Raw genomic sequence first — 23,986 nt, forward strand, 5'->3', positions numbered from 1 at the left:
CCCTCCTCAACCTGTAGTCTGGCGCCTTCCGTACCCTGTAGTCTGGCGCCTTCCGTACCCTGTAGTCTGGCGCCTTCCGTACCCTGTAGTCTGGCGCCTTCCATACCCTGTAGTCTGGCGCCTTCCGTATCCCGTAGTCTGGCGCCTTCTGTATCCCGTAGTCTGGCGCCTTCTGTACCCTGTAGTCTGGCGCCTTCCGTACCCTGTAGTCCGGCGCCGGGTTCAGTTTTTCCTCTCTCCAGACCTCGCCGCCGGCCTCCTAGATTCCTGCTCCGCCGCCGGCCTCCGAGGTTCCTGCTCCGTAGACGGCCTCCTGGACGCCCGCCGGAGAGCCTGTCACGCCGGGGGCGTCCGCCGGAGAACCTGTCACGCCGGGGCCGTCCACCGGAGAGCCTGTCACGCCGGGGCCGTCCGCCGGAGAGCCTGTCACGCCAGGGCCGTCCGCCGGAGAGCCTGTCACGCCGGGGCCGTCCGCCGGAGAGCCTGTCACGCCGGGGCCGTCCGCCGGAGAGCCTGTCACGCCGGGGCCGTCCGCCGGAGAGCCTGTCACGCCGGGACGGTCTGCCGGGACGACCTCCGGAGACCGTTTCTCGAGTGGGCCGTCTTCCAGGATGCCCACCTGACTCTCTGTTCTAGAGATTGGTTTAAAAGCTTTTTAGTTAGTTGGTTTTTGCCCTTCCGAGGGTTGTTTTCTGTTATGGACTCTGGTTTTCCTTTTTTTTTTTTTCCTGACCCTCCTGCCTGTAGCCCCCTCCACCCGCCCGGTCAGACTTTTATTTAGTTTTCTTTTGTACTCTTAGAGACGTTTAAGGGCGTCTGGAATCCGCCCTTGAGGGGGGGGCTCTGTAACGTTTCTGGCACTGGAGCTGCTGATTGCAATCAGCACACCTGTGTCTGTCTCCGCCCTGGCTGCTTATAAGCTCTGCTCCTTGCAGCCTCCAGTGCCAGAACGTCTTGAGCCACACGGTGAGCGCTTCCAGCCTTCTTTTTGAATTCCTGTTTGCCTGTCAGTTTCTCGACCTGTTTTGCCTCTGTTTTTGAAAACCTGTCTGCCCCTTTTGGATTTGTCTGCCTGCCTGGGTCCTGCCTGTCAGCCTCAGAGAACTGGACTGCCTCACCGTGTTTCTGACCCCAGTCTGTCCGTGAGTAAAACTAGTTCGCCTGCCCCCTGTTCTGTCTGTGCTTTCTGGATTGACCTGGACCTGGACCTGGACGCTCTATTGGATTTCCCCTTGGAGACCGCTGCCTGAACTAAACGGATTTCCCCCTGACAAAGACCTGGACCGAACCTGGACAAAGAAGCCCTGGATAACCCCCCTCTCGGACGCCTTCGTAACAAGGAGTCAGAGTTCTGCCCTCAGCACGTCCAGGTTAGTGACCAAACTTCTCTCTAACAAGCCTGTTAATATCTGCTGGTCACTAACCTGAGACTCTGCCTTCAGGAGCGGCCAGTCGCAGAGTGCGAGCCGAACCAGGGACCGAGCCGCAGCGTCAGAAATAAAGACTGATATTATTTTTGTACTCACTTGTTTTCGGGTATTTCTTGGGTCCTCCTAAATTCATCACAAATATTTGTTTGTGTTGCCAAATAACTTTGACTTATCGACTATATTAAGCAGAAAAGGTCCACCAAGGTCAGTGAATGAGCCAATTTTGTCTTGACACATAATGGTTAAGTTTATGTTGCAACACATGCAGCACTTTATGACACACAAAACCCTGTTTCTACTCATTTTGTACATACATCTAGCCAATCTGACATGAAGTAGTAATTTAGCATCATCTAGAGCTTTTAGCTCGAAGCTTGCCAGAGAACAAACTTTTAAAGACCTTTAGAAAACATGAAAGATTACTTACCAAGAGCAGTTTAAAATATTTCGAAAAGCAAAGCATAACTAAATTAGAGATACCTTGGAATGTTTGCACAGTATTGTAGTCCTTCAAAATTACAAATTACTTCTTCAAAATAAATACCTGAGTAGGAAGCAATGGTCAAAGAGAATGAACAGAAAAAAAATTAAAGCCTGATGGTTTTAAAATTACAATATTTTCTCATTTAAATAAAAAACTTTTAAAGTGAAAACTGGAGATGCACCAGACCGGAATTCTGCCGCCAATTAATGATAATTAGTTTTGTAAAGCCCCGATTGATTCTTATTTTAGCCAAGTTAGATTTGTATTTAAGGGCTAAACAAACAAGTTGTACTTTTCCATACATTTCAAATAGTAATTTCCAAACAATTACATATCTATAGTTAAAGCAGCACCACATTTTTGAAGTATTAGCTTAACATGAGATTTATTAAATGATTTTTCAGGTCATTATACAGCACTTGGCACCTACAGATGTTTAGTGCAGGCTGCCCTTCTCAAAAAATCTGCCTATGTAACTTGAGAGGGTCGGATCCGTCTCTTCTAGGTTATGGTAGTCTGAGCTCATATTGCCATAACATCAAAACGAAACAGATATTTCCTGATCCAACATATCTTTGGTTCTCTGATGTAGGATTTAATCTAGAGGGCTGAATGTGCCCTTTACAAGTAACTCCTTGAATTCTCAATCTTCTGGTGCAGTGTGGTCTGCTATTAGATTCCAAAACATGGAGGGAGACTGTTTATTTTTGCAACTTTGCGGTATTGTCAAAGGCTTTCACAGCTAAAAGTTATAGGGTGCTGCTTTAGATTAAATGATTTTCTCAATGTGACATAGATATCTCTCTCTGAAAATCTAAAAATATCCTTCAGGTTATGAGAGTTATTTGTAAAAGTTCAACCCACCGACAAAGAATTACTGCACATGTCATGTACTTATTTAGAAGACTGATTATAGCTCACTAACTATTTTCTTCCTCCTCTTTTTGGACACCTAAAAATGTAGAAGCGCCATGTAACAAGAACTGTATTTTTTATTTTATTGGGATCATTTCAAAATTAATACCTACTGTTTGTAACTTTATATTTGACAGAAACAGATGATCTGATATAATGCTTCATTTTAGATTGTAAAATCATTCATTAAAATGAATTATATAGGAGCCCAGAGCAGTATTTCCTGCCATGAACTATTTTTATGAGAAGCAGAGGCATAGTTACACCCATGTGTGTGAGTGAAAGCAGCCATTGTTACACAGCTCTAAACTGCCCTGTAATGCACTGGCATCTTGTCCAGAGTGCATCTCGCCTCTGATCCCAATGACAGCTGGAGATAGGCACCAGCCCCCTCATGACTCTGCAAGGATAAGCTGCCATAGAAAATGGATGGCTTTGAAACTGTTTTTAGCATCTTAAGTTGGCATTTAGCATTATTATCAAGATCAAAGCAATTAGCTCAGTAAGCTACTAATTGTAAGCGTCAGTCTCCATGTGTACTCCCAGCAGATTTGATTGGCCGTTACCTTAAAGGGTTAATTCAGATTGCTAGAGGGATCTACTATAAAGCTATTATTGGCAACAGCTCCCTCACTTGCATTAGAAAGATATGATATCAATATATACTATATCATGTTAGAATTAAAGCAACTAATGAATTATTTATAAAATCATAATAATAAAATTATAAAATACTTTATAAGAAAATAAAGAAGTCTTTGGAGGGCTGAATAGCTAAATGCTAATCAGATGTACACCTCCTCTGTTAGATGACTTTAGTTTTTTTTAAATCAATTTAAAATCAAAATGTTCATATCAGTGGGATACAACCCTATATGTTAGTTGACTTAAACATCAAGATAACAAGAGACCACTGTTGCGTTTGGTGCTGTTTTGTCAGCCGACAATGTCCGTGTGTTTCCATGTGGAGTTTTGTTGGTTGAGTTTAGATGTTCTCTTTTAATATGCCAGATCAGTTACAGCTTCCCAGTGCACTCTAGTTCCCCCAAGAATGAAGAAAACTATTGGATTTTTGATTTTCTATTGTGCAGCTGCATCATAGATCGTGTGTCCCTGTCCTTTACAGGTCTCATCAGCCTGTTAGCTAGTCAGAGGTATGCCGGATGTTCTTAATTTTTCAACAAGGTCATAGTAAAATGGTATGTTTCCACCACAGCCAGGAGAACTACAGGTACATCTAATATATATATATATATATATATATATATATATATATATATATATATATATATATATATATATATTGCATAAACGTGCAATATTTTTTGCCAGTCATTTCAGAAAGGGAAACTTTTATTTTGTTGAAATATTACAAGTAGAGTAAAATATCGCAAGCTTTAATTTCTTGTATTGTATCGATGATTATGGCTTACAGGTAAAGTTAACCTGTAATTCTATGGACTTCAGCTCAGGGGAGTTTATTGTACAGTTAAGAACAGGAACACCATGGTGATTAAGCCAGCTTTTGGTAACTTTGGCAGTGTGGACAGGAGCCAAGTCCAGCTGGGAATGGATTTGGCTTGACAATCTATTTTAGGTTGCAATTCTCTCTGTTGCTGGAGCAGCTTGTCCTACCACACTTCTTTCTTCCACTCAGTTTTCTGTTATTATGCTTGGATATAGAACTGTTTGAACACAGAGCTTCTTCAGCAATGACCTTTTGTGGCTTGAGCTTCTTGTGAAAGGTGTCAATGATGTCTGTTAGACATCTGTCAAGTCAGCAGTCTTCTTCATGATTATGTAGGGTACTGACAAAGAACGAGACCCTGTTTATAGGCTCAGGAAAGTTTTGCAGGTGTTTTGGGTTGATGAGTTGATTAGGGTGTGACACTATGAGTTTCTAATCATTAACTTATTCAAAATATAACAATTTTTCTGAGACATTATATCTATGTGTAATGATTCTATACGATTATCACTTTCTGAGATGACAGAATATAGCAATTTTACACAAAAGTCAAATTTTTTTAGATGTACCTGTATTAGTGTTTGTGTGTGCCTGAGGAAAGGACCAATATCACATAAAGTGCTAATATCATGCTGCTGACCAGTAAGATCTCCATGGGAACACATGAACGCGCATACATGCAAGTCAAATTCTCGCGCATACCCTCACGTGAGAGAAAAGGGTCAGAATGAAAAAAATATTTCTCTTAAAAAAGACTAAACATGAATTTAAATACATTTTCAGAAGGGTTTTATGTGAAATACCAGGTTATGACTCCTTTAAACAAACTGGGCAAAAATAAAAAAGCGACAGCTCTCCTTGCTTTACATAGATAAATTGAATTGGACTAATTTAAGTTCTAAGAATGATCCTTATCCTCATTACTGCTTCTTTAAGCTTCTACATCCACGCTACTTTCATCATGGCTTGTTGATCATCAGAGTCAAAATCTGGCTCAAACGTATAAGACTAACATGGTTACAGCTGGAACACTTCCACCATCTGAACTTTTGTCCTCAGGGAAAATTAGTGGTTAAAAAGGCATCAGAACTCGGATTAGTATAGGTTAAGTTTCAAAGGGGTTGCTATAGCCAATTTCAAACTAAGCTTCTTTGTATCAACTTTCCTTGTTACCAAATAATTTTGGCCAAATCCTCTTTCATCAGCAACAAAGATGTTCATTATGCGAAAACACAACTTTGTTTGTTTTTTTGCTTTTTTTAAAATCTCAGTTAAAGTGGCCTTCCAGTTTGATTTTATCCAAAATATTGCTGACATTTTTTAATCAAGCATGTTCCATGATGGACAGAACAGTAACTTTGATCCAATATGTTGCAATACTGGAATCAGCTTCCTGTTATGTGGTGAAATCTCACCTAGTGTGCTAAACGAGAAGGCTGAATGGACATTCAATGTGCCCCTCTAGAAAATAGTTTATTTTGTTTTCATATCTTTTTTATTTCCTCTAGCTTCAGTTTTACATTTTTCAGTGATGCAGAAAACCATTGTCTAAGTCGTCCTTCTCACTCACAACTTTAGCCTGTTCTCTGAACCCCCCCCCCCCTCCCTCCACCCTCTAGTTTGTTTAAGTTTTGACTGGCGGATCAACAATGAGGTCCACTCAGGAGTAAAATTGGCCTCATTCCGGTGAACAGTGGCGTTCCTGGTGCATCTCTAGTAAAAATCTTTTTTTTTTAGACTGGCTTTGGATCAGTGTTACATAGTCACCTGTCGGCGGAGCGTGCGGCTGAGTGCATGTGTGCGTCTTGCAGGGGGTTGTCGTGGAATACTCTCTGAGTCTGAGAGGCTGTGAGGGCTGATGGGTCTGAAGAAGTCTGTGGGGATGATGAGCTGCTTCGAGCACTCTTCTGGTTGAGATCGCACTGAACCTCTGGAGCCTGTACACACAGCGCAGGCAGGTAATCAACCACAAAGTAATCATTGCACTTCAGTTGTGTTTACCTCACAGGAAATGACCTGTAGCTTTCCAAGCAAACATCAGGTTGCGTTAAGTTTAATGACAGGATTACAATTCTCAATCAGAAGGTAACATCTTCAGATCAGAACAATACCTGATTGGGACCTGTGAGTGCCCACTAGCTGCTGGGATCCTTGTGACTGTACTACAAGCTGTGCTGGAGGTGGAGAGGAGACGCCAAAGGGCTGCGGGGGGAAGAACATGTAGCTGTCGTTGGGCAGGGAGTGAGTGCGTCCCACCGCAGGCTTTCTGACACTCAGCAGGTTGTCCTTTGCTGGCTCCGGCTGTACACACAGAGTAGGGGGTTAGGGTCTCTCTAAGCTGGACTGGGTCTACGACTGCTCTTTCACCAGGGCATACTCACAAATATATAAGCACATCCAGAGCTGTTATCTTTTTAAGACAATACATGCACAAAGAGACAATGATCATCAGCGTACATAGAGAACACAGGATCCTAAAACTTTAGAGCCTACAGGCGCAGAGCTGCCACAGAAACCTCTCAGAGTTTTTATTTTTTTATTTTTGGACAAAGACCCCTCTCATTAAATCCTATAGTGGCACACTACAGTACCAGTTTCCTCCCACAAAAAGATTTTCTGAGGCCTCCAGCACACTTTACAGCAACAAACATGAAAGCTCCAAGTGGAGGGTAACAACTACGACAGAACATGGTACGAGCACAGATGCGCAAGTGGACTTGGAGAAGAGACACAGACTCACATCTAAAGCACAGAGTAAAAAAGAAAGCTGACAGCGTTACAGAGAGAGAGAGAAGAGATCTCAAAAGAAAGACCAGAGGGAAAAGAGAGAAATCTGTAAATTGGCAGGTGAAGTGGTGCGCTACTCTACTGGACTGAAGTAGGGGGAAAAAAAGCACAGCAGGCTGGAAACATGGAATGAGAAAGAGAAATTTGGGCACACGGTTAGTTTCACACGGACTTTCAAGGCTACTTGCACTCCTTTACACCACTCTGTCATTCCCCTCTGACATTTTAGTATTACTACGAATGCAGCTCTGTTGCGCTAGTGGTGCTGCTTCTGTCATATCCTACATATATTAGTTTTGGCCGATTCCTGTTGTTTACTTCTTCTCTATCCTTTTGTGCTGTGTCCTGTTTGCATTTTGTGCATTCTGTAAAGCCCGTGTGAAGGTAGGAATGTGAAATCTTTCCCCCGTAGTAAACAGATTTTTCTTATCTTGGTTATACTGCATTGCAGTGTAAAATAGTCGTTGTACCAGAGACATTCGGGTTAGTTCTCCAAGTCAGAATGTGACTTAAGCAGACTAAATTAGAGGTTTGCTTATTCTTATAACCCCTTCATTTCAGAGCAATTGTTTCCAATAACAACAGTCTGTAAAATTTTAGCTACTTAGAATATCATGAAAAACATTAGAGATTAGTATACACTGGCACACACTGATGTTTGATGTTGGAGTTCTTCATTGAGTTCTGCAAAAGATTTCTATTTAAAAATTTAAGAGGTTTCAGCCCAATTTAAGTTTTCTGTCGTTGGGATAGATAATACACACACACTACAGTTATTAAAGAGGGGTCTATACGTATGTACCGCATCACAAACATCACAATAGGAAATATGAACACTGGGAACAGGCTCGACTGATAATGTGGACACCATTCTTGCTTTGTGGTGTTCGTTGACAGGATCTCAAGGCACAGTCATGAAGAGGAGGATGTCTGGTTTAGGAACATCAGGGTTTCATCTTTGCTTTCTACAAATGATGTGGTTCCGTTGGCTACTTCTGACCATAACCTCTAATGTCCAATGAAGTGGTTTACAGCTGAGTGATGCCAGAATGAGTGTCAGCTGCTATAAGTTTGAGGCTATGGTTCTCAATCAGAGAAGGGTGGACTGTCCCTTGTGGTTTGAGGTTCAGTCTCCTCAAGTGAAGGAGTTTAAGTATCTGGGTGTCTTGTTTACATGTGGTGGTAGGATGGAACAGTAGATGGACAGATGGATTGGGGCTTTGTCTGCTGCAATGCAGGCACTGCTGCACTCTGTTGCTGACAAGAAAGAGTCAAAAAGGCTCTCAATTTACTGGTACCTACATCTACAGTACATTCCAACCCTAACCTTTGGTCAAAAGGCACGGATCATGATGGAATGAATGAGATCCTGGATACAAGCTGTCAAGATGAGCTTTATCTGTCGGGGTGTTGGACTCACCTCAAAGGACGTCAGCTGAGGTATTTTGGGCATATTATCAGGATGCAACCTTGGTGCTTCCCTTTGGAGGTTTTCCAGGCAGGTCTCACTAGGAGGATACCCCAAGGAAGACCCATAAATCATCGGAGGGACTGTACTGTGTCTGGTCTGGGAAGTCCTTGGGATCTCACAGAATGAGATGGAGGTTGACAGGTCTGGGTGAGAAACCCAGACCTGTTACTCCCGCAACCCGAGCGCTGATAACTGAACTGAATGGATGGATGGATATTTATATTCACGCTAGGCATAGGTTGGTTATTGGTATTTTCCCTCACACCTATTCGATGATTCCTACTCTGAGATGTGGACAAATTCTGAAAAGTTGTAATAAAAATGCTCTGCTCCCACATGTTACTGCACAATGTTTTTCACCTGTCGTACAACCTGTCCTACCAGGGGTCAAGCCAAATGACCTCACAGCCACAAACCCGCTCTCAACACATCCTGCCAGCTTCGTGTTTACTTTGCCTCGAAAGAAGACACAGTTTAGAGGCCAGTAGTTACTTATTACTTCCATACAAATGCCTTATTAATATAACAACTAAGATATTTTCCTCAACACTAACCACGGAGCTAACAGGATACATAAGCATAAGAAGTATGCATCTGCAGCCAGCAAGTAGAAACTAACAAGGAATGAGCACGCACACTGGTATTTCATGAGCTCGTCGGAATGATTGTCATGTGGGACAAAATAGATAAGGTTATACCCCTGGAACTCGAGGGTAGAGGGGGTTGCAGGCAAAAACAAAACTCTGACCAATCCCAGTCTTGACAGGCTTGCAGCTCCCACTGTGATAAAATTATTTAACCTCCTTTCTGAATACATAATGTATTGACAACTTTCAGGATTGAAGGACAATTTTACCCAATATAGCAAAACTTGTTTCTGAACAGGATAACCAACTATAGCTTTAAGTGTCAGCAGTGCAAGCCTCAATAACATTGAGCTTTGATTGCTTATTATAAAGTCAATCTATGATTAAAGCCTGTTTATGGAGTAAAATTGAACATTTGAAAAGAAAAATGAGAGTACGCCTGGGTCAGAGTTGTTACTGCATGTTTTCTCCATCAAGTTTTTGTTTTTATACATACCAAGCTTTGTGTGGAATGTGACGTGCATACGTTTCAGGCACCCTTTTGTGTGTCCTTAAGCTTTATAAATGAGACCCCTGGTGTGGGAACACTCTTATCAAAGTAAATTTGTTTTGTAAGCAAAGACGGTTGGCAAACTGTGATTCATGTCCATTAAGCTACCGACTGAAGGCTCTAATTAAGCACATTGCCGGAACAATAAACCAAATTCAAGTCCCAGAGTTTCTTTTTAAAGCACAGAATGACAAAAGGAAATGTAACAATTTAGTATGTGCATCAAAATCCAATTAATGAATGCAAATAATTGTAACATTACATCCATGTAATAATCAAGATGCTATTTCTATTATGGATACGGATGCTATTTCAGCCGTATTTATTTGATAGAATAAATTACACATTACATTATAGATTTTTGGTTTTAAAATGTTGTTAATGTGTTAAAACGGTGGTAGTTTTTATTCATTTATTATACTGGGGGAATCCTGTCTGAATCGTCCATAACTCAACATTGTATGATTTATTGCAATGAACAGAAGCTTTTCAGAAATAACGTGACTGATTACACGGTAATTCTAACACTAGGAAATCACTTCAAACAACACAATTACATTGGAATCTATCTATAAGCTACCCCCAAATTAAAATGACAACCATTGTGAAAAAGGAGAAGTGCACGTCTCACCTGCTAATGTCTTAGACTTTTTAAATTACAAACTCTTAAGTTGTTGTTTTTTTTATCACATTTTCAGTTTCTGCCTGAATTCTCATTTGTGGATGGCCATAAATTAGGACTCTATCAATTTGAAAGTTATATTAAAAAGAGCATTATGTTAAGAAGAGCATCTGACAGAGAATCTCCAGTTTCAACTGGCAGTTGTTTTGGGAAAATACACATGACTTTCATCATCTTTTTCACTTTGGTGAATTAGGTTTATGGTCTCCTATCTGGCTACAGGTGCAAATAAGCTCTTTGCTGTAGTCTCATCCATGTGTCTCTCCAACAACAATATTCTTTTGAGCGTGTGTAGAAGGAGTACAAGTCGCTGTGGAAGTGCCCTGGGAAGGAGACGGGACAAGCTACTGCAGGACGGAGCACGGGGAAGAGCGATGAAGAAGAGAGAGAAGAGCTGTCAGTACATTGCATTCCAGAGTGGTTAGAATGAGTGGGTTAAAATCGTCAGGGGCCGAGTCGTCTGTCAGAGCTAGGGACCAGGATTTCTCTGAAGCCAGAGACAGAGCTTCCATCTCCGCTAGAGGGATCTAGGCAGGAAGAGACAACCACTGGTGAGCAGAAAGAACAGCGCAAACTCCGAATGACACACAGATATAGAAACACACATGGATAAAACCTGGAGCTCTGGAAGGGACTATGATGGAAAACATTTTCCCCTCTGGCAACACAGGACCTCTACCATTAAGTCATGGTGACACGAAATTGCCACCAATAGATGTTTATTTTCTTTTCGGCATTTGTGTACTTTTGTGTGAGGTTTCTACTTTGTTTCAGCAATTAACATCTGAGTGATATTCAATTCTCCAGATGTTCTAATAAACAGAACATGCTAAAATATTTCACTTTTGCACATGGCCAGGACTAATATTAAAGTTAATTATCACAAGGGTGCCCTACAGTTTCTTAAAGTAGAATCAGAAGCAGATCTTTAAGTTATCAGGAAACAACTCCCAGTTTAAAACCTTGTCTACTTTTAAGAATAGTCTTAGGATTTTACCTGAACTATCCCTATAGTTACACCGCTATAGGATTAGGCTGCTGGAGGACCTCAAGACTACCAATGTTGTACTATTTGATGTTATTTTAGTTTTTAAGTTTGTTTTCTCTCTGTGTTTTTCTTTTCACAGAAGCTACATCTGGCCTGTTTTTTCTGTTTAGCTGTGACACCTTCCTGGGGAGGGGCATAGGTTATCACAAACCATTTGTGGGAACTTGCAAAAGTAACCCTGGATCCTGCAAAGCCTCTGTGGGATCTCGCAAAACAAATTTATCTTCCAAAACATTTGCTGGATCTTGCAAAAGTATACTTCCAGACGTTGCGAAACTTGTATGGAATCTCACAAATGTAGCATTAGCTTCAGATCTTGCATAACATTTGCTTGATCTTGCAAAAGTACCAGGATTTTGCAAAACTTTGTGAGAGCTTGAAAAAGTAACTCGGGATTCTCGGCAAATAATATTTCATCTACAAAATGGGTTCATCTTTTTTTTTTTTTTCTTTCAGTGTCTCTTGCAGCTCAGTATAATTGGCCTTTAAGAAGATACATATTTCTTCTCAACTTTATGCACTGGAACCATTATTTGTTTGTATTTTGGAAATTGATGAACAAAACTGAGACAGTTATCTTCAAATAAATCTAAACAAGGGACCAAGTGGTTTGAAGTAGACAATTTCAGACACGGTACAACAGTACAATGATGTAATGCGCAGGACTAAAACCACATTGAAATGCGTACATGGATAAACAAGTAAAATGCTAATTTATAAATTCTGTGGAGGTTGGGTCCAGTCTGGAAGAGTCTAAACACACTTATGGCTTCTGTCAAAGACGCTTTAATGAGGGAAAACCTAATTAAAGGAGACAGAACCAAGATCATAAATTCATGGAAAACCATTCAGGTTAGGAATTTGACAGCGAAGCATGGCAACTGGCATTTAATACTAACATTATAACCCATTGAAAGCTTTTAGATGATGGGACTTTGCTTTGCTGACATAACAGTCCAACGTTTGTCTTCGAATCAGAAAAACAGGCACACTGATGCATTATTCAGTTTCATGCTGATTATTGATTGAGGCACTTCCCCGCAGACTTGGCAGAGTTTACTCTGTGCTGGCTTCTAAAGCACCTGGGGAGAGCGTTATGACTTTGCTGTGTGACTGACAGGGAAAGCAGGTCATCAACTATACAAACACACAAAACTGTCACAGCTACACACAGATGCAATGACGGTGACAGTGAGCTGCGGAGACAGAGGAAGCCATCAAACAGTGTTCCCCGAGTCTGCCAAACCTGACTACAAATAAAACCTGCCAAGCATGAACGACTTTAACCAAATGAGGGAATGAGATCATAGCTGAGGTGGGTGGTGGCGGGCATGGCCGCAGGCAACATGGCTGGTTAAGAAGGGGAAAATATTCACTGTGGGGGGAACGTCAGGACAAACATGGTAATGGCTGTGGGGCTACAAGATAAACAAAACATAGGATGCTCTTCTTTTTTTTTTTTTACCCCAGGACTATGAAAATTCAGGTAAAATAGAGAGCATCTATATGCACAACTAACCATCCTGCATTGGTTAAATTACTTATCTAACAGAAGACCTATTTCTCAGAATTTTACTCTATACATTTTTGTCTATCTTGCATTAGGAACTGACCATTTCTTTGTAAAACATTGCACACTTGGCAACCAGATCTATTACTTTAGTTGAGGAAACAGTCGATACTACACCATCATTTGCGTTTCGGTCAGGAATGACAACGGTGTCCAAAAACTAAAGTGTCCATGTAGCACCATATTTTTTCTGTGTTAGATCACTGGCAGCACATATAAATAATATCTATGCTGCACCAGCAGATAGCAATAAATGTCTAGTTAAAGGGAACAATAACCAAATTTAAAAGTTGATATGGGCTAAATCAGTGCTAGGCTAAAAATAAAGGAAATTCTGAAGGTAGTTCCAAATGTCTTTGACACAGCTTACCATTGTCTCTTGGCCATTTAACCTAATCAGCTTACATTTGGACTTTGATGAAAAAGAACAAAAAAAAAATGCTGTTAAGTTTCATAGCACAGAGAGTAGCTATGTTGTGCCTGAGTTAAGCTGCTACATCACACTTTTAATAATGGATATCCAATCCACATAGACAGCAAAAAAATAGGAATAGGTTATTAAAATCATATTCTTTGTCACCAAATTTCTGTCGGCAGTACAAACAGAGTTTTGGGAAATATAAGCATTGCCGAAAATTTTATGTGAACACGGCCTTAGTGATGTTAGCCTGAACTACCAAACAGGACGTACTTTAAAGCAAACGTCTTCCCAAAGTCATGATTTGGTTCCCCTTAAGGACATTTATCTGCAGGTTTTATATATATATATATTTTTACTGTACAAAGGAAATTATCAATACAGGGTGTTTTTTTCTGATAAGCTAAGATATGCAAAACAGAGTAAAAAAAAAACCCCTAGTAAGAACAAAAGTTACCCGTGTTGGATAATCGCCCCGCCCAAGAAACTTTTAACATTGTTAAAGCAACAGATCAAGCTCTTAATCAGCTATGAAAACAGCAAAATAAGGGGATGGACTTTGAACATGAACAAATGAAGGCTTAAAATAAATGAAAAGCATAAATCACCTTGTTTAGCTTTTAGCCCCTAAATGACCAAATCCACCATGCTAAGACTATGATGACAAGTGAACAGACGAGTTGGTTTGAAATATTGCTACTGAGGTAATAAAGCAAGGAGACAGGGTTGTTGTCTGATAAACTTCTATAAGATAGACTACGCCCCCTCTACTGGCCTTTAGATGGTATTCAGAAGTAATTTAATCATTCTCCGTGTTAGAGCTCCAGCTGCATTGATCTTTTACATTCAACACAAGTTTCTGAACCTTTTTATGTACTCTTGACATTCACTACCCCAAGCTTTATGGTCAAGGAGTTTAAGTCAGATCAATAAAAGTTGCTTCTAAATAGCTGCTTTGGCTTAAAGAAGAGTCGGATTCTCTTATGATACAGTGTGTGGATCTATCCAAGTGAACATGTTTAGTTTATTCATCTTTTCACTTTGAGATTTCTCCATCCAAAAAAACAACCTAAAATAAGCTGAATGTTAGTAGAATTTCTTTCCTTTCCTGTTTGCCCCACAAGTAGCAGTGTAATAAGAGCCAATGGATGTATGAAATGGAGGAGGCGAGTCATCAGCGGCGTTTCTGGTGATTATTGACCTTCTTGTCGGTGCTGTGCTTGTGGGGCCTGGGGGGCAGCGCGTAGTAGTGGCAGATCGAGCCGGACAGGTTATCCATCAAACTCAACTCTCCCTCCATTGAGCCCTGGATGACCAGGGAGATCGAGTCAAAAAGCGCTCGCCGCTGCACAAACTTGGATATTGCAGGGAGAATAAGAGAGAACAGAGGAAGAAAACAAAGAAAAAGGAACAAAAAAAGAATGACGGGAAATGAGTGAGAGGGAAGACAGATATGTGCGGAAATATATATAAACACAGAAACATGAATAAATGATGGGGGAGGGAAGATTACAGAGGAAGGAGAGAATCAGATCAATCAGATACACAAAAACAAAGAACACAACAAACATACAGTCAGGAGGACTAGATCACAAATAAAACTTTCAACTTTTAATGCTGTGGACATCAATCAAAACCTCGCATATGCTTCCCTTTAAAGCCACAAGGGGGCACTACAACCCTGTAGCAGAGCTGGTCTTCTTGGGGGATGGAGAGGAGATTTTGGTGTAACGGCTCAGAGCAGCAGAGACAGATGGATAACATCTTAAAAGGGGAAAGATAACAATAGCAAGACCTCCATTTCCTATCCCCTAAAAGTTCCCCCTGCTGTCTAGAAATAGCTGTGAAGTGAACAACAAGACCCGCGGTTGAGCTTTCCCATGGCACTGTGACCTGTCTCTGACTGGCATGCTGCCTTCAGGGATCAGCCCCCCCCCACACACACACACACACACACACACACACACGTGAAGAATGATGTGACGAACACAGGCTATAAACCATTCTGCTCTGACTGAATTGGTTGTACAGCATACCAGTTGCACAGAAAGTTCTCATAAAATATGTTGAACAATTGTTACAGCTAAAGACGTGTGTATCTGTTGTGAGATTTCAGGTTTTAAACATGCAAAGTATTCTATAGTAGTAAAGTGAAAATGTTTTTGTTTTATACCAAATAAAAGTGTGCCATTTGCTTGTATTCAATCCCCCCTGAGCCAATACTTTGTAGAACCACCATTTACTACAATTACCGCTGCCGGTCTCCACTACATTTCCACCAGCAGGTGTCATGGAGCTACTAACTGATTTTCTTCCACAAGCTCTCTGAAACTAGCTCCGTTCATTTTCCAGCAGCTGATCACCTTCTCTGATCCTGCTGAAGAAAACCACCATGTGTCACCAGGGGACCGTGCACTGAGAATGACTTGCAGTCATAGTTTTCCTCTTCAACCAGAATTATGCTTCTAGGACAAAACAGTTCACTTTTGGTCCCATATGACTAGAGCACCTTCTTCCACATCTTTGCTCTGTCCCCTATCGGCCTATGGCAAACTGAAAATTAAACCTCTCATGGCTTTATTTCAGCAACGACTTTCTTCTTGTCATTCTTGCACAACAAATCATTTTCCTGTTGATTCTAGTAGATTCTAGCACCTGGATGGATTTCTGCAGCTCCTCCAGAGTCACCACAGGCCTCAGCTGCTCTCTGACTAAAGGCCAATACAGACTCAAAAAGAATAGAGAAATGCGTACTTTTACATGAGGCTGAAAACACGGGAAAAAGTTATTTCTAACTGGGACATTACGTACTGTGCTTCGCAGGAAATAAAGTGCAGAACACCCAGAAAGTGTTCTTCGCCCGCCACCCCACAACAAAGCATTCCCACTACATATTTCTTTGAAATCAAGCAAATAAATAAATAAATAAATCTGCAAAGTAGCAGCCCTAAACCAGGGCTGGGAGAGAGATCACATTTCAAATGTGTTCCAGTGAAACTATGCCTACTTTGATTTGATTACACATTGACATTAAACTGAAGTTCTGTCGACCACTACCTACATGCCTTAGAGAGTTTTATGATTAACAGACGACTGCTACCATAGGGAGATAATCTCATGTTTTTTATCATGTCTCGGTGGGCCGCCTGACTGATCAGCTGTATGTCCCTAAAAAACAATCCAATTGGACTTGGTGTGCATGGAATGTCTTAAAAGCAGACGGCTGTTCCTAACATCCAGAATCTCTGTTGTTAAGTAGAAAAACAAAGAGCTGTGCTGTTGGGTGTAAATCTGTGTTCTTTGCCCCTTAATGTTACAACAGTCCCATTTGTGATGCCTCCTTTGTTTGGTTATAAATCATATTTAATCAGTCAGGAAATGAGGACAGTTGCAAGACCTTAAAACAAGAGACATCACTCGTACTGCAGTGTTAAACTACATAAGTAATCCTGCTTATTTTGATAAACTTACATACCACAAAATGACAATTTACCTCTAGCTGGGGCTCTGGGTGTGAGGTGGGTTCTTCTCTGATATCTACAGAGTCTCTGGTTATGTCAGCAGTGGGAGAGTCCATAGGACCTTCCTTCTCCTGCTCCAAGTTCCCACCTCCAGTGGACCTCCAAGGGGAACCCCCTGAGCTCGACCTATCAATGCCCAGGGCCAGAGGGTTGAGCTGGGGGGATCTTGATGCCAAATCTGCCCCCTCCATTTGTAGCTCCAGGTTTAGCTCCGCCTCCAGTTCTGCCTCCTCTTTGGCTTCCTTATTGCTTTCCTCTAAGTGCTTCATCAGGACTGCGATGACTACGTTGACCAGGACAAACTGGGCAGTCAAGACGAAGGAGACAAAGTAGATGGGAGACACGACGGTGTTGTAGCACGTCCCTGTGTCTTGTGCGCAGTCCCTCAGGGTGTCCTGTAAAAGGGCAATAAAACATGAGTAAGTCCCAGAAGCACTTACTGTTGAGAAAGATAAGGCTTATGCTTATTCTGATTATGAAATAATATAAATGTAGACATAGCATTGTAATTATGTATCCCTAACGAAACATTGCAGGAATTTATGTCTTCTTTCGACTGAATGAAAAAATACTTTTTTTTTAATGCATGGAATAATCAATATAAATCCAAAGAACAAACCACTAGCTGTATCAGGTGATGCATACAATCCACAATTTATAACCTCTGAATGTTTTTGCTTTGCATTGATATGCCTTGAACATTTTTTGTTTACTCTGTCACCTTACAACCACAAACTTCAATATATTTTATTGTGACAGGCACAAAGCAGTGGATAAGTGGATAAAATGATGTGAAACACCTATGCTTACACATTTGGGAAAGAGAACATTCATCAATGACGCATCTAACAGGCCCACTCTAGAGGACCTGCCGAGATCCACAGCTCAGGTGAGAGATTCTCTGAATGTGAGCAAAATAAAGATCTGGCCTTTGTAGAAGAGTTTGAAGAAGAAACTATTGCTTAAAGAACACCTCAAGAAGTCCCAGTGGCAGATGAGATAAGACTTTTCTGCCACAATGTAAATCGCTGTGTGGAGTACAATGCAGTGGGGCAAACTTTTTACTGCCAGTAGGACAATAAGCCTAAATATAAAGGCAGAGCTACAATAGAATAGTTTTGATCAAAGCATATTCATGGACTAGAATGGAACAGTCAAAGTCCAGACCTAAATCCAGTTAAGAATTTGTGGGAAAACTTCTAAACTGATACTTTCCATAAAATCTGACGGAGCTTCGGCTAATTTGCCAAGAAGAATGATTGAAGAGTTTATTGTTTATATATAGAGACATATCTAACAAGGGTTACATTCACACTGCCGGGAAATGCGACACTATTCTGATCTCTCTGCCCATATGCTACCTATATCTGTCTTTTTCATGGCAGTGTGAAAGGCCCAATTCTAATCTTTTCACCCCCCCTAAAAACCCGATTTGTGCCACTTCCATATGTGGTACTAATTCAGATATGTATTGGATTTTTTTCAAAGTGTCCGCATGTGAATGGCCATGTCGCATTTTATCCGTCTTTCACATCACTCTCCTGCCTCTCACTACACATCCACACATAGTAGTAGCAATTAGGGCTCCATAAAATACTGCTGTTAATAGCCGTGCTGCTTTCTCCTTACCTTGTTCTGTCTTACTATGTGGTCTTAATATCGGCTCCCATTGCTCTACAGCTTTCTAATAACAAGGAGAGATGCCGGTTGGCATCTGCATTTTATTTGCTCTTCAAAATTATTATTTTTCAACAAAACTTTATTGAACACGTCTATAAACAATTACATTCACCATCACATCTGTAAACAGTACACTGCTCTGTGACGTCTCCTTCTGTTATCTGCGCACACGGGTCGCTTTGCTGTCTTGAACCGTTCAGACAGAGGTCTGATGACGGCTGCATTTAATAGCAGTATGACGGCCACCTCACAGAAATCCGATTTCAGCAAGAAATCAGAGCTGAGCATCAAGACCTGCAGTGTGAACAAAGCCCAGGACTTGCGGCTCTGGTTGCCACAAAGGAAGAAATTCCTTATATGTCTCACAATGGGCAAACTGGGAGGATTTTACAAAGTGTTATCTCAGGAGGACAGAAAACAAATGCATACTAAATTCTTAAAGTATGTTGGTAAAAGAATACATCTCACAATTATGCAGTACTTTTCATTGGTTCTAGCACATCAAATCTCAACAACATACCCTCAGGTTTGTGGTTGTACACTTCTTAAAACTCTGTCAACGTTTTCTACCTTCTGAAGATGCTGGCTCTAAATGTTTGGAAACTAGTTTTGGTATGCTTTTGAAGACGTTTCACCTTCATGATGCCGTTCCAGTTGTCGCCAGTGGAAACTCTGAAGAGCAGAAGAAAAGCCATCCCAAAGTTTCTGAAAGTGGCGTAGCGGCCCAGGCCCTCACATGGATGGAGCTCATCACAGACTGCGGAAAACGAGGCAGAAGTAGAAAAGAAGTAAGAAACATCAAGATAGCTGCATTCGTGACTTTTCTTTGCAGTGACATAATTACCCTGAAGATGTTTTATTAATCTGAGAGCTCTAGGACACAATTAGCGAGATCAATGTGGTGTTTCAACAAAGGATTTAAGAAAGCAATTAAAATCAGGTAGATTAAACCCTGAGAGGGGAGAATTGAAGACTCGGTGCATGCCTGCGCACTCTGAGTAGTATTTAAAAGTGAAAATCTTTACATCCAAGCTGTCTGTTTAAACTATGCGTGTGGCTTACTCAAGTCACCAAACAGCTCGACTCCCAATGCGGCAAAGATGAAGAAGAGGAGCATGAAGAGTAGACCTAGATTCCCCACCTGCAAAGAGACAGAGACTGAGTGAGGGATCGATGTGTCAGAGGACGAACTGGTGGGGATGTGTCACTGTTGCTTTCAGGTGAAACTGCTATTACTCCACACTTTCGTAGGCAGTGTTTCTTAAACTTTTTTGACAAGTGACACCTCAGTACCAAAATGTTTTCCAAGTTGGCAGTTTTAAAATAGCAGTATGAAACAATTTTTAAAGTGTATTGTGTTTTGTCATTAGCCAAAATGAATGTTCCTACTTATTGTCACTTCATGCGTGGTTTAAATGTATGCTCCACTTCTATTCATAAGTCATGTGTTCTACGTTCCAAGTTAGAAAAACGTAATCGGAATTCCTTCTGAAGTCGGAATTCTCAAAATTCCAATATGGCTGCCACACATTTGATGTATCTGAAAGCCATGAGTAATCAATACTGCCTCAAAAATGGCAGAGTATGCTGTGTCCTCTTTGTTCCAGTCCCATGTTTTGATAAATGCAGAGGGTCATTTATGGACGGGCATCCGACATAAAAGTTTGTCATTTTTATCATGTGAGTCAAGAACATAATCTCCATAGCGAATAGGTCAAAGCCCGGGTTAACAACACCTGCTGTTGGTGCTGGTGACCGACAGGGTACCAGTGGAAATTTTGCTACTGTTGGTTAGTAAAGAAGAGGAGGAGGAAGAAGAAGAAGACGTGTCCATAGGTAGAGAAAATAGGAAATTGAAGACTCTAGGACAAAGTAGGGACTCTGAATGTTGGGACTATGAGAGGAAAAGCAAAAGAGTCGGCTGACAGAATGTGGACGAGGTGTAAAACCTGTAGGTTCAGGAGACCAGGTGGAAAGGTAGCAAATCTTGGAATGTAGGAGCAGGGTTCAAGCAGTTCTGCCATGTTGTGGATGGGAAGAGAAAAGGTGTAGGAGTTTTCTTGAAGGAGGAGTTTGTCTGGAATGTTTTGGAGGTAAAAAGACTATCAAATGGGGTGATGAGTCTGGAGCTAGCAATTAAAGATGTGAGGTTTAATGTTTTTGGTGATTATATCTCATACGTATGGTATGAGTTAGAGGAGAAAGAGAAATTCCAGAGTGAGTTAGAGGATCTGATGCAGAATATCCCGAGAGCTGAGAGAGTCGGGATTGTTATAAAGTCTAAGTTGCTAGGAGCAGGGATCTGCGATGACACTCCTTTGTGCAGCTAGGATGCAGCCCTCTGTCACTACAGGAGCTCTCCAGTTCTGAAGCTTTGTCATGCATGGTGTGGGAGACACTGTCCAACAGTGATGTTATTTTTAGCTAGAGTTCCTCTGTCTCCTATCACTTGCACTGTGTCCAGAGGACCTCCTAAAACTGTGCTGCCCTTAATGATTAGCCTATCTAACTGCTTCCTTTCAGCTGTGGAAAAGCTGCTGCTCCAACAGATAACATAGAAGAAGGTCGATGCACTTAGGAGGTCCGAAAAGATCTTAAAGAGCGCCCCCTGCACTCCAAAAGGTCTCAGTGTCTTTAGCAGATAGTGTCTGCCCTGATCTTTCTGAAAGAGGATCAATATTATGGCTCCAGTCCAGTTTATTGCTGAGGTAAATACCCAAGTACTTATAAGGGTCCAGTATCTCCATTGTAATTCCCTTTATGTTGGTCTACATATAAAATCCCAGTAAAACACATACAAGTTTGTGGCTGTAATTTGTAAAACTTGAAATGGTTCAAGGGGTGTATAGATGTTTTGCAATGCAGTGTTTGATATTACAGAGAGTTCTAGTTCACATCATGTAACGTTATCTATAACACTGGAACTACTGGCTCTAGCAGTAAGAGGTATAGCTGACGAAGGCTGTTTCCACATCCTAAGTTATTTAAGCTTCAGTTGTCTGCCAAGGAAACAAACAGTACCATAATGCCCGTTTTAATATAACACCTCACAGGGACAGCTGAGCTGCTGATAACAGATAAAAGTGACACAGATATAATAGTGGATTACAGCTTTGTTACAAAGGTGGGTTTGGGTAATGAAGAGCTCTTGGATCCACTGTCAGTGCAAATTAGCAAGCAGCAACCTGCTCACACCCACATCACCTCCCGTTATCGGCTTTATTAATTCTGAACACTTCTGACAAGCTCTGGCAGAATTTTAGCCTGGAATAGCACTCACTGTGACAGCGTCTCTATCTGAATGAAAACAACAGAGGTGCTATCAAAGAACGCTGGGAGCAGAGAACAGCATCCTTTATTTTTTTTTTTTTCCTCAATCCAGACTGCAGAAAGTTGCTCCATTTTACCAAATCTCTCACCCTGCAAATCCACCCACCAGTGTTCCAAACAAAACCTTGAGCAGCACTCCTTCCCCAGCCTCAGCAGGGGAATTCTAATGCAAATAAGACTGCATACAGTCAGGGAGGATAGGCTGGTGGAAGAAGATGATGCTGTGAAACAAAAAAAAAAAAAACATGTACCAAAATAAAATGCTTCTGAGATGTAATTATGCAAACATCAGCAGCGGGACACATTAGGGTAATATCTATCCACAAAAAAGAAAAGGCAGGATAGCAAACCCAATGGCTTTTACATATGTAGCCGAGCTGGTTGTGTACCTGAGGCAGAGCTTGCATAACGGTGTCCAGCAAAGCTCTCATTCCAACCGCCATCTTCAGGAGCTTCAGCACTGTGGAGAAACACACAGAATAATAATAATAAAAAATATCCAAACCAAGAATGTTTAGTCTTATATAACATCAATATGTCTACACAGTTTAAAGGGCGTTCCTATAACCCTGAAAAGAATAAAAGCTGGGTGCGTAAATGAAGCAGAAGCATCTAAATGCCTCTAACCTCATCTCTTTTTTAGTCTGCAAACTACTAGCAAAGGTATTCTCTTCTCTGCCCTTACATGAACTTGACTGGCATCCAATTGTTAAACCAGGGGTTTTAAAATGTTTGTACCCCCCGTCCCACCCCCCACCCCATTAGCTCTAACAGCTTTATCGCTTCTGGCCAGACATTCCACATGATATAGTGGCGTGTCTATGCACTTCAAATGTGTATTTATGTGGTTAGGCACTGATGTTGGGTGAAAGGTCCTGGCATGCACACTGTTCACCAATTAATTCCAAAGGTATCTATCTATCTGGTGGAGGACAGTCTGGTTTTTCCAGAACAAACTTGCTCCTTCTTGTCTTTTTCTTCTTTGCTTTTTAGCACTGCTGTGCAGTCATGTTGGAATACTAAGAAACGATCAATAATAAAAAATAAAAAAAATGATCTCACAAAGTTAGGAACATAAAATTGACCAAACAGTTTAGCTATGTTGGTAAGTATTTAAGTTCCTTTAACTGGAAGTGAAAGGGCAAAACCAACTGAAGAAAAAAATGGCACAACGTCTACGAGCAAGAGCCATTCTCTAAAGGACTCCCAAACCGAAACTCATTCATTGGATTAAAGATGAGAAAGAGGCATGATTCATTACTATAGAGAACATCTCACCACCACTCTAGGTCCCAGTAACAATGTGCTTTACACCTTTATATTCAATGCTTTGCTTTTTACTTGTGAATGTAAGGCATAGGTGCAGCTCCTTGGCCATAGAAACCCATTTTATGAGGATAAATAAATCTTCTTGGTAGCTTTTTACAGTATTTCCTTAGGTAGTCTTTCAAAAAAGTTCTCCAACATTTAAAAAAAATAATACCACGTTCTTCTGTGGATTTTAGATTTTTTTTTTGGTCTACTTTTTGTTAAGATGATTCCTCACTGTTTAAGGTTTAAGTTCACTCTCTCTTCCTAATAGTGTTCAGCTTGAATGTTTGGCATCATTCTCCTGTCGAACCATCCCAGTTCAGGCACTCTCAAAACAGTTTTGTATGGTGGTTTAAAATCTTACAGGACTTTTCTGAAATTATAATTCTACTGTATCTGTTTTGAAAAAAGTCCCATGATACAGGCTGCACTGAATTTTATAGCTGGCTGTGGATGCTCTATGTTGCTCTTTTTGTCTGACCAACTTCATATATTTGTTTTTGCTTTCTGGATCTTAACTTTCTCGTCCATATAACTAGCCTCCCTTTGGTACCTTTTCTAATGAGGTTTCAGTGAATCACAGTTGAATCGACCTAAAAATGATGCATTTGTATGGGTATTTGTTTCCTCTTTCATTAGAATATAATTTTCAAATACTGCTGCTCTGTGTTTAGACATGCAACCTCTTTTTTGGTTCTCCATTTTTCCACTTCCCTTAACATTTTTATGAGCAA

The 23,986-nt window shown here is 41.0% G+C and overlaps 1 protein-coding gene across 12 annotated transcripts in view; it reads right to left on the reverse strand.

Moving 5' to 3' along the window:
• cacna1g (calcium channel, voltage-dependent, T type, alpha 1G subunit) overlaps positions 1-23,986 on the reverse strand; it is a 333,543-nt gene that overhangs the window by 8,153 nt on the left and 301,404 nt on the right. For 9 of the 12 annotated variants that reach the window (XM_036142517.1, XM_036142513.1, XM_036142509.1 and 6 more), the window contains 8 exons: positions 22,331-22,401; positions 19,674-19,752; positions 19,247-19,368; positions 16,904-17,326; positions 14,612-14,764; positions 10,779-10,901; positions 6,409-6,598; positions 6,065-6,234 (listed from right to left, as the gene is read on the reverse strand). In XM_036142517.1, coding sequence (XP_035998410.1) covers positions 6,065-6,234; positions 6,409-6,598; positions 10,779-10,901; positions 14,612-14,764; positions 16,904-17,326; positions 19,247-19,368; positions 19,674-19,752; positions 22,331-22,401 — 1,331 coding nt within the window. The remainder of the gene's footprint in view (positions 1-6,064; positions 6,235-6,408; positions 6,599-10,778; positions 10,902-14,611; positions 14,765-16,903; positions 17,327-19,246; positions 19,369-19,673; positions 19,753-22,330; positions 22,402-23,986) is intronic. The other 3 variants (XM_036142510.1, XM_036142514.1, XM_036142515.1) reach the window with 3 other exon arrangements.

The sequence above is a fragment of the Fundulus heteroclitus genome, chromosome 10 (assembly GCF_011125445.2).
Source record: "Fundulus heteroclitus isolate FHET01 chromosome 10, MU-UCD_Fhet_4.1, whole genome shotgun sequence".
Classification (NCBI taxonomy): Eukaryota; Metazoa; Chordata; class Actinopteri; order Cyprinodontiformes; family Fundulidae; genus Fundulus; species Fundulus heteroclitus.